This window comes from Populus nigra, chromosome 4 (genome assembly GCF_951802175.1).
Source record: "Populus nigra chromosome 4, ddPopNigr1.1, whole genome shotgun sequence".
In the NCBI taxonomy this organism is placed as follows: domain Eukaryota; kingdom Viridiplantae; phylum Streptophyta; class Magnoliopsida; order Malpighiales; family Salicaceae; genus Populus; species Populus nigra.
In genome coordinates this window covers 20,740,781-20,752,518 of record NC_084855.1, presented here as the reverse complement: position 1 = coordinate 20,752,518, position 11,738 = coordinate 20,740,781, and the positions used below count along the sequence as shown (strand labels likewise).

The 11,738-nt window shown below is 32.3% G+C and overlaps 1 protein-coding gene across 1 annotated transcript; it reads right to left on the bottom strand.

Moving 5' to 3' along the window:
• Window positions 1–8,968: 8,968 nt before the first annotated feature.
• Window positions 8,969–10,763, bottom strand: LOC133690502 (F-box protein At3g07870). Its single transcript, XM_062110726.1, has one exon. It carries the CDS (start codon window positions 10,431–10,433, stop codon window positions 9,198–9,200), a length of 1,236 nt encoding a protein of 411 aa, XP_061966710.1. The 5' UTR covers window positions 10,434–10,763; the 3' UTR covers window positions 8,969–9,197.
• Window positions 10,764–11,738: the final 975 nt, after the last annotated feature.

Genomic DNA, 11,738 nt, shown 5'->3' with positions numbered 1-11,738 from the left:
CGTTTCTCCGCTTGGCGAGACCATGTTTTGTGGTTCACCATCAACTCCTTCATTCCTGAGAATTTCCCATGAATGTGGAAATTCAAGTACAGGACAACAATCATCAATGCCTCCATTAGTAATTAAAATTTGTTGCAAGTGGCAAAGCCAACGGCTACAAATGTATAGAATCATCCTTCAATGTTACCTGCTAGACAAATCAACTAAGAGACTGGAAGTAAGAAAATACTCCTTAAACACAGACACATCATAAAAAGATCCAGACCAGTTGACAACCAGTCTTTAAACAAACGATTGAGCAAGAAACCCATCTTAGCTGACTATGTACAGGCCCGATTATTATAGGGTAAACTAGTAGCATTACAGCAGCTCCAGTGGAGAATATATCCGCAACTTTTCAATTTTGTTTCTGTATTCTTGCATTCTTCTTTATAGGACGCCTCGAACATAAGTGCACTATGACTTCACCGGAAAAAAAAACAGCAGTCACTAAGTATGTTAGTGGCATCTTCAAAAAGCACTTCAGAAGGGCTGCCACCGGCCCTAACAGTTGCTATTATCTCTGTTGGTTATTGGGCTAGGTCTGGTCCATCTACGATGGATGAGCCTAGCCTAAGTTATTAGAAAAGTTAGAAGTAATCGTTTTCTCTAAGAGACATAACTCATATGGAATAACAATTATTCATTATTAAAAGAACATAGTTCTTTCTTTCTCTTCTTCCATCTTGATTCTCTGTATTAACTTGACAAGATTTACAAAGACGTTCGTACTATGAAATATCATTTTGGTTCAAGTAATTGAAGTGGCACTGAAGTAATTAATCCAGGAATAAAAAAACGAATTCTCACAAGTAAGTTTTCCTTTACGGTTCTACAATCTCAGGTTTATAAACAGCATATCATCACATCTCCTTGAAAATCACCAACACCGATATCTTTTCTGAAAGGATAGGGACTCTTCGTGACACAAGACTAACTTCTTTTGAGCACATTGATCATGTCCTTAACGACAGATGTGCTGTCTTCGGTGCTTGATTGCAAAACCTCTCGGGACATATGGTGCGCTCTTTCTGCAGCGTTGGCATCTCCATCGACAACGCAAACGATGGCTCTTCACTCTGCCTTGTTAGAACTGCGTCAACATCCTGATGAAACCATGACAACGTTTTATATTTATTTATATTTATTGAAAGGATTACGTGTCAAATTTTTAAAGATCTTGTCACAACATTAACTACTCACCCTAAGCTAGTTTCTTTTGCCAGACTTCATAATCTACTTCTTAGTCATGAATCCCTTCGTAAGGATGAGTTTCGGCAGCTCACTATTAGTGGGACTAGCGTTGATAATTCGATCCAACCAACATTACAGGTGGGGCAACTAGTGGAGGTTTTGGAAATTCGTCTAGAAACGCAAGAGCTCACTATTAATTTGTCATATGCTGAGCTCACACAATTTTCTCTCGGTCCAATGCTGCTAATGACAAACGGAGTTCATTGATGTTGCATGAAACATGGTGTTAAAAGAAAGTGATAGAGACATGCAACAGCAAGAAACTGGTATAGAAACATGATGAGAGTTGAATAAAGAATGAACAAACTTGCAATTTGAATTCACAAAAAGGAAAATAGTAAAATTAAATATTTATTTATAGGATTATTTGAAGAGATCTGTTCCAGAAATCAAGAACGATGACAAATTGGAGAAAGAATTCATATGAACATATCTGCAGATTTGATTTCCAGTGATATAAACAAGCACAGAGAGTGAAAGGGGAGACTGAAAAATCAGCATTCGAAGAATATGGGAGCAAAATTGATGAGGATGAGGAAAAATTAAGCAAAGGATGGAATAATTAATTCAATCTCTTCTTTTATGGCCATCGACATTGCCACTCTATAATCGATAAAGGTACAGGAGCTAATAGTCCTGTGATTGAAATGCAGCTAATGTATAACTAGCTTGGACCTTAATATTTTTTGCTTAAAATCTTTTATGCTAGATAATTCCATATCTCTATGCATAAAGATAACTAATTTGATCGTTGTGCTCGATCGCACTCCATTATAGATTTTTAACCACTTAATTTCTCCAAAATACTTTCTTATCTCTTCTTTTTTTGATTTGGGGTTATAGAAGAAGGAACCAAAACCAAAGATATTGGCAACAAGTCTTATTATGGAATAATTTATGATGTTAATTTTACGTCAATCTCATATAACAAGTGTCCAAATCTCTCTCTCTCTCTCTCATATATATATACAAAAAAATTACATTGGATATTTTTTATAAGAGTTTGCCAACTCATAAATACTAGTTATTTAACTAGATGCAATAATTCAATGAATCATTGTAGGTCGGATAATGTTTTTGAGCAAAAATAGGTATATGTAGATTTTTATAACATGTTTTTTTTTTTACAAAAACAATTTCTCATCATAAATTAAAAAAAAACTTTATGCCTGCATTTAATAAAATAAAATAAAAATTATCTATGCCAGGAATTGTTTTTCAAAAAGTATTAACATGTATATTTGACTTGCTTTGCTACAGGCTGAATATTTTTTTCTACATGAAAGAATGAATATGTATATGTTGGTAATTTTTTTTAGAAATTTTTAAAAAATAGATTTATAAATCTAAAACTCGATTCTTACATATTATTGTTATTCATTTTTGGATTTCCACACAAAAAAAATACCAAAAGTAAAAAAATATATATATTCAGAAGAAAACTTAAAAAAATAGTAGTACTAAAAAGAAGATGTCGGAGCACCTAGAAAATGATCATAGATTAGTTGAGGAAGTTCAAAAAAAAAAAGATTGAAATTTGACAGTATATTTTTTACCGATAAAGATTTTATTGACAAAGAAAATTTAATTTACAGAAGAAAAGTCCAAGATCAAATGTTTAAGAACTCAATTAGATTTTGTTGAAAGATTAATTGAGTTTATGAAGGGTTTGATTGCAATAAAAATTAATTTGTAAGGCTTTAATTGAAAGAAATTAAATTTGGGAGTCAATTTGATCAAATAATTGGAAGAATTAACAAGTTTGGGGACTTAATTAAACTTTTATTTAATCAATTAATGCAATCAAGGACTTAATTGAAGAAACACCAAAGTTTGGGGCTGATTTGGGTCAACATTGCAAGAAATTAATGTCCAAGGATCAAAGTGAAAAGATGAGAGTACTGTAGGGAGCTTAATTGATTTTTTCAGGGGTAATTTTGAAAACATTAAAAATTGAAGAGTCAATTAAGGAATGAATTGAATAATTCAGAAACCAAGGACTGTTTTGTGAATAAGGCTACAATCCAGGGGTCCAATTGCAAATTACCTAGGGGCGAAATTAAAAACAAAACGAAGAGGGAATTTCCTGATTAAGGGGTTTAATTACCAAACGTCAAATACCCAGTTACCAAACTGAAAATGATCACTCTCATCCCAAAACGACGCCGTTTCAAAGAAGATTATTCATTCTTCTTCTTACCCGACAGGGAAAAAAAGGGACGCCCCGCCGGCGCCCCACGATGCGTCTCCATTATCACTGTAACTGTCATGTGAGTCCGTTTCGTTTGTTTTACCAACGCGTGGCATTCTCTGGCTTTATATAAGCCAGAGAAAAGCCACAAGAAGAAGGGAGAGAACTGGGGGGGAACAAACCAGAGAAGCAGAGAAGAGGAAGAAAAAAAACAGTAGAGAGAGAGAGAGGGAAACCCAGGAAATCAACACACAGAGAGAACAAGAACGAACAATACAGGGACAGAACCGAGAGAACATAGACACGAGATACACAGAAGAAAGACCGAAAAACAGAGACAGAAGAGGGAGATACAGAGAAAAATACAGAAAGATAAGGAACAAATAGAATACGAAGACAAAAAGAAAAAAAAAAGAAGGAAGATCACAGAAGAAACCAAGGAAATGGAAGAGAAATTAGCAGCAGTCGATCGCCCTCAACTTCGTCTTCATCTTCAGTAGCAGCAGCACAGGTAAGTGCTTTTCGTCTTCCCCAGCTTTACAATTTCAGTTCACTCACTGTGCAGTGTGCACCTTGAATTTTAATTACTCTTCCACTGTTCATGCACGCGTAATTTGGTTACCGCGTGTCTCCTGCTTGGCCCAGCCGGGTCCCAATTGCCCGGGCCTGCTGAGTCTAGTCCAACAAATAAAAACAACTGTAGTTGGGCTGGGCCTTTGACTCATTTTCTTTTATTTTATTTCTTTTTATTTTGATATTAGATCAAACAAGTCTTTTTTTAATATCAGAAAAATCTAAGGACCCTCTTAAATTTATTTATAGGTTTCTCATGTTTTTTTTAAGTATTTCACTATATAATTGATCTGTAGATTTTTACTGTAAAAGGTAAATTCAATTTACAATATATTTTACTAGATGACAACTCATTAAATCTTTATTTACCAGTTAAGGTTATTAGTGACTATAATACTAAGTAATGACTCACTGAACTACACCTTTCTTATTGAAGAACAAGATGTCAAAAATCTATTTTTAATTTTGAATTTTAAATGTCGTCATGATGTTGGGTACGACACATATAATAAAATAAAGTGAGAATCATATGCATTAATAAATAAAAAAAATTGTTAAAGCAACACCACATGTAGGATCTTAAGTTAATTTTTAACATAGTGAAAAAATAGAATAATATTACAATTATATTTCACTATATCATGATTCTTTTAATTGAGAAATGTAAAGAGATTGTTTATGCTAAACTAAATAAATCATAAAATATATGAATTGATGAAGTGGAAAAGAGCTACTAATGCAAATAAAATTCTAAAATGAAAAGATTATCATTCTTATAAAAGTAAAAGAAAGATAAGTATAATATTTAACCTCAACTTTTAGCTATAATGCACAAGTTTTTTTTTTATTATTATCTCAAAGGTTACCTTTTCCTATCTAAGAAAAAATAATTTTTAATTTTATAAACACATCATAAAAATAAATTTTATTTATATAAAATATAAAAAAGATTTATGGATAAATTAGAAATATCTCTTTGAAATGTAAAATATGTACAAAATATTTTTTAAAAAACAAAACTACTATTTAAAAAATACTAAATAAATAATCTAAAAAATCATAGAGAATACATATAAAAAATATCAATTAAAAAATTAAAATTAAAAAGAAAAAAAAAAAAAAGGTCAGACACTATTGGTTCTGACAAACCAAACCCACGTGTCAGCCCTTAATTTTTTTTATTTGGTAATGGAGTGGATGACACATTGTTTACCTCAGAGTTTTTTGATAAAAAATAAAGGTAGGTGACACGTCGCCTACTTCAGCCCAAATTTCAGTATAATTGTGTTTTTTAGATCTATAAAACCAATTTTTCTCAATCTATTTTTGACCAAAAACACATGTAAAACATTTTATACACCTCAATAAACCCTTATATGACTACTAATAACCTAAAAATCGGTCCATAAACTTAAAATCAACCCTATACTAAAAAACTTTATGATATCAAAACTGTCATTTCAGATGATGAGAAGGCTAAAGAACACTTAAGACTCCCTTCATTGAATGAAACTTATTAATACCAAGATCAATTTTTTTTGTGGTTTAAATAAGTGTCAATTAAGTCTTTTTTTCTTTACCAGATTTTTCAGCCTTCTACATTTTAATCCTTCATTCTGTCATTATTCAATAAATCAAACCTAATTGGCTATCAATTTGGCCATTAAAGTACCGAATCGATGAGAAAACATCTTAGATGGCCATAAAAAAAAAACAATCTTGCGAGGAAAAGTAATTGGTTATCAATAAATCCTTATATGACTACTAATACCCTTATATCAAAGGAACACATGTAAAACATTTTATACACCTCAATAAATCCTTATATGACTACTAATAACCTAAAAACCGGTCCATAAACCCAAAATCAATTCTATATTAAAATTTTTTTTGATATCAAATCTACCATACCCTTGTTCAATAAATCAAACCTAATTGGTTATCAATTTAGCTATAAAATTATTGAAGATGAGAAAACATCTTAGATGGCCATAAAAAAAAAAGAAAAATTCCATCGGGCGAGGAAAAGTAATTTCCTCACCCTTTTTAAAGTTTCATGGTTAGCTAATAAAAACCTTTTTAGGGAGTCACAGCCTGAAAGCTACCATGTGAGTGTATTTTCTGTATACTTTATTGGGTTGCTATATCGGAGCCTGAAAACTACGTTTGACCAAATAAGAAAAACTTATCTCAGGCGAAGAGTTCTTTTCAAAGGCAACCACTACTGTGTATCGGGCAATGGAGGGGCTTCTTGGTGACCTACTTTTTTAAAGGCACCTTTCTACATAAATCCAATGTTCGGTAAAGAATTTTTCAATAGATTGTTTTTCGGTGGCCGTTGAAAAACTAGCCAGCGCTGCCACTCCTTTTTATGTTGCTGATAATGAAGGAGGACTTCATCAATATTCCCTGATAATTAGTTTGTTTGAACTCTGGGCTTCTAGCTGTCATGCACAACGCAGAGCAACCCCTTCCATGTTTCGTTGTTGTTTGACCAAAACTCTTTTTGGATGTAAATCGAAGTTTTAGGTTGCCCACTCGTTTTGACCCCAACAATCAAAGTCTTATCTTCAAATATCTTCAAAAATACTGTAAATATCTTCAAAAACTATTTACCAACACCAAAAACATCCCAAAATAACTAAAAAAGAAATTAAAAATCAATGAAATAAAAAAATATAAATGAAACTTAATCTACTATTATATACATGTTTCTAGAAAAAAAATCATTACCATTAAATTTTTCTCGTCAAATAGAACCCGTTGATATTAAAATTAGCCATTTTTTATCATTACATGGTTGCAAATTGATAACTTTCTCTCTCTTCTCATAAATTTAGTGGCTGAAATATTAACAAAATAAACCCTTAGATCAAAATTAAAATTACATAAACTAAAAGAACTTTACATAAAGAAAAAGAAGAGTGGGTGGATTAAATAGAAATTTTTCCGGTGAATTTGAGATTGAAAATGTGTTTTCTCTTTATTTTATATTTTGGTCCTTTTTTGTTGATTTTTTCCTCTCCTTAACAAATTTTAAGAAATTGATAGTTAATTTAGGCAAAAACTACTGCAATTGAAAAAAAAATTTAAGGTTGAAATTAAAAAAAACTTTGTGGTCTTGTGAATTATTATATTAATTTACCTAGTTTTTTTAGTATATTTTATAATTTTCATCACAAAAAGTAGCTTCTTAAAAATACAAAATGACTTTGTTTGGTTTGTCATATCACCCTTAGTTTAAAACTAGTTAGTTACCAACGCATTACCATAATAACTTTTTAATGGTATTTTTAAATCTAAATTAGTTTGGCTGGACTAGTGACCCGTTGATCAGACTTCTTGTAATAGCTTATTTTAAAATTAAAATTAAAATGAAAAGGAGTTAATTTGGTATGACGTGGTCAATCTTTCAGTTCTCACGTAACTTGTTCAACCTAGTGTTTGACTTTAAAAAAAATTATAGTAACATCATAACAATAATTTTTAAAATATTAAATATTGATATTTTAGATTGTTTCAAGTTAACCTTCTAACTTGTGACTTGGTCTAGAACTAAACCAAGTTTAATAGTTTTGCTTTTTAAAATTTATTTTTTATTATACAACAACAAAAATAAATATTTGTAGAAAAGACAATAATTTTTTTATTATTTTTTTTTGTTGCTAAAACTAGATTCTTTAATTCATATAAGTTTTTTTTTTTACAACAAAAAGAGGTTTTTGTTAGCAACATAATTCATTGAATAAAAAATACTAGCAATTAGAAAAAATATTTGAAGAAACTATGGCAATCTAAACTAAAAGAAAAAAAATGTATATTTCTAATAAAAAAGATATTTTTATTCATGCATTTCTTTTTTATTTTGAAAAAATAAAACATGTTTTTTTTATGTTAAGTATTGCTTTTTAAGTCAAAACTTATTATGAACGTGAACACAAGTTCCAAATAAAAAATTAAAAAATCATGAATAAATATATTTAATGTACTTTTATTAAAAAAACATAAGCATAATATATTTGAGAAAATTATAAAATAACTTACAATAAAAGGTTAAAAAATAGATATTTTCTTCTCATTCACTATTAATGAGAAAATTATTTTATAAATTCCACGTATTAGGTTAATATATAATTATTAATAAAGCAATTAATAATATCATCATAAAAAGTCTTTAATATTTTTAAAAAATTAAAGCATAATTGTATAATCATTTAAATATTATTTTAATACATTGATTCAAAGATATTTTCTATAACAACAACAACAATAATAATATAAAATTATAGAGACTGAAATTTTAGGACTGAAACATGAAATAAATAAAGTTTAGGATCTAAATATAAAATCCTAAAATTATAGGGACTACAAGGGAGTGTATGGAAAATTTTTGGACAAAAGTAGCTTTTTTGTGCTAATAAGAAAAAAGACCCTTTAGGTTTATTTTATTTTATTTTATTTTGGTCCTTCTTTTAATTTTTCTTAACATTACAATTTTAATTTTTTTTTTTCATGAAATTAGCCTTTAAATTAGTTTTAAAATTTCACCCAACACATTGAATTGTCAAGAAAATACAAGGAAAAGAAAAAATCAACATGTAAAATACCACAAATATCATACAAAACAATGAAATTGAAAACAAAAAGGTTGAGTTACTAAAACAAAAAATAAATATTGTTCAATGAGCAATACCATTCACCGTGAAACACAGTAATGCACAGGAAAATACGGAACTCTTTTAGTGTATTAGTATTAACACTAATTTTTACATTAGTGGTTAATTGTTAATGTAAAAAAGGAAGGGTTGGTTGATTGTTCGAGCAGCAAAGGAGGGGGAGCTGGACTTAAAACCCCACTAATACAAGGGATTAATCTTAACCTATACGAACTGATCTTGTCTACTTCTTACATGAGACATAAATATTCTCTTGCATTGCAATCGATCCAATATTAATATTCAATATTCATACACGCCAATATACTTAGATTATTGGAGTCTGTAAATGCGTGTGGGGTTTGATAGTCTAATGAGAGCCTAATGATAAAAGCGAACAATTGAAACAGAAACAGAATTTTTTTTTGTTTCAGGACAAGGAGAGATCAACTCACGAAGGGAGAAGTACCCGATCCATGGCTGTGCTAGTCACTTGGAGTATCAATCCAGTTCAGGCTGCCCACATGAACTACTGTTTGGAACCATTTCGGCGTCCCTTGTAAGTCGATATCCTTAAATTTTCCCTTCTTTGGGTCATAAGAAACCAGAGCTCTGTTCTTGTACTCCAGCAGGATTTCACCATTCTTCAACACGCATAGAGCTCTAACAGCCCTTCCATTTGAGGCATTCTTCCATATCTTCAGAGGTCGGACAAGATTTTGCTTCAAACCCTTTGGCATGTACGCTCCAATATTGTATTCTTTAACCCATGACTCCTTCACATTGTACTCCTTCATGACCCAGATCTCCAGTCTTCCATAATTGCAATAAACAGCAACAGAGAGACAGCCTCTCAGAACAGCTAGATGATAGTCGCACCTATTTAGGCCACCGCAGTCCGGTTTCGGGACTTCTCGGAATTGCTCATCGGTCAAGTCGAATGAGACCAGCCTGCGGGCAGGCTTGTTTCTACATGGTCGGCTAACCCAGTGAAGCCTTCCATTAACCAGGGTCTCTGATGCCCGGCGAACTAGCCGGTATGACACTTTGCCTAGACTTCGCCATCCAGGGCAGCCTAGTGTTAAGATTTGGACTTGTGATAGTGGATAAATGATTCTACGTGACCGAGGGTATCTGCCATGCCCATTCCTATAATACACAATCCTAATTACCTTGTACTCATTAGTCTTGGGATTGAAACCGAACCCAAACACCACTTCTTGATCAGGATACTGCAAGGATTTTGGCAGCTCTTTATATCTGCCCGTGAAAGGATTATAGATATAAAGAGAATCGTTGAACAACGAGTCGGATAGGCATAGTAAACCATTACAGGAACCTACCACTTCAAACTCCGGCATCATAGAAGAAAAAGGTGCTCGAATTCTTTTCACCTTCTCCTTTTCTTCTTCGTGGGCAGCGAAATCAACGAAGTAAAGATTGTTTCTGATGGGAAAGTCGCAGTGAAGGATTACGCAAGGATCTGTTTCCTGAGTTGAGCAAGAGAGATATAAATTTACAACCTCAGGGTCCAGCGCCATGGCGCGCCAAGCTCGGCAAACACACTTGAATTTCACCAAAGAAGTGATGGGCAATCTTGAAAGTATATCTTGAGCGATCTCCCTCGGTAGAAGCTCCATTCCAGTTGTTTGTGGATCATCTTCAAGCTTGGTTTTTCTTCTTTTGCTATGTCTTTCAAAATCCAAGTCCATGATCACCATAGGCAAAAGAAGGTATATTAGATCAAAAGAAGGTTGTTTGAAGGTGAAGCATTGTGGTTGGAGATAAACATGGTGGACTTTGATAAGGGAAACAAATATTTAGGAATAGAGTTGGAAACCACAAGGAAATTGGTGTGGAGCCACCATTGAATAACTCTTCGAAAAAAAAAATAAAGAGTTTGATTTTCTCTTTCACTACAAAGAAAAGTTAAAATTGATTGACCCAGCAATGTGTACCGTCCAATAAAAGAATACAGGGGCATGATAATTATACAGAGAAATTGGCAAAACTTATGAATCCTGTTCCTTGTCGACGGATGCGTGACCTCACTGATAGCGACCTAGCAACATTTTAGTTTGAATAAGATCAAGAATTTGACAAATGAATGTATACTATGTGCTGGCCAAAGCTATCTCTTTTTCTTTCCATTGGAACCTGGATGCCCTTGTACGTGGTGTCACAAGGAATTTTGTTAAGCAGATGCCGGGAATCATCCTTGTGAAAAACTTTTCTGAATGGGGCCCAAGAAATTAAAATGTCAAAGATCCAGAATACAAGTCTTTGCAGAAAAATAATTAATTTATAATGAGAGCACAATGAACAGCCATGAAAGTAGTAGACTTATGGGAACTAGCCAGAGCCGAAAGATACATATCTACTTGTGTCATTTAGCTGCAATAATTTCGTGTAGTATAACAAGGAGGTCTAAAATACATTAAATTAATCAGCCGTTTGATGCCAAGGCCATGTGAGCTTGTTTTAGAAGAAACTTCTAGGAAGGTGAGCGAATTCCAGAGGATAACAAAGTGATCTCATCACAGTTTTTCAACACAGAGGAAGGTAAGCATGCAATTTCAACAGAGCATTTGTCTACCTTCTTTTCAGAAAGCAGCGTGGAGATAATTCATTTCAAACCGTGAGGGTTCTTTTTTATCTTCTTTCTAAGAAAGGAGCGAGGAGATAATTCACTCCAAACCATAAAGTTTATTTGCATTAAGAAGTAAATAAAGGTCAAGTAGCAATTGTTGAACTAAAGGATCAAACCTCCCTGTTTGTCATCAGCACGTTCTAGTTCTCTCAATTGTCTTTCACCTGAAACATGCCGTCCGGTCCACTCCTTTGGTTTAGCAACCGATTTTTGAGTTTGGAAATAGGAATTTTGGATGGTTTTAAAAATAAGACATGTTTTCTCTGTTGGGGTATTACTTATTTTTTCTTGGAATAGTGGCTAAATAAATGAAGTGGGGATCAAGTAATAGTAGAGTAGCCTTCGAGTTTTGCAAACTTAGTCACCAACTTCATTC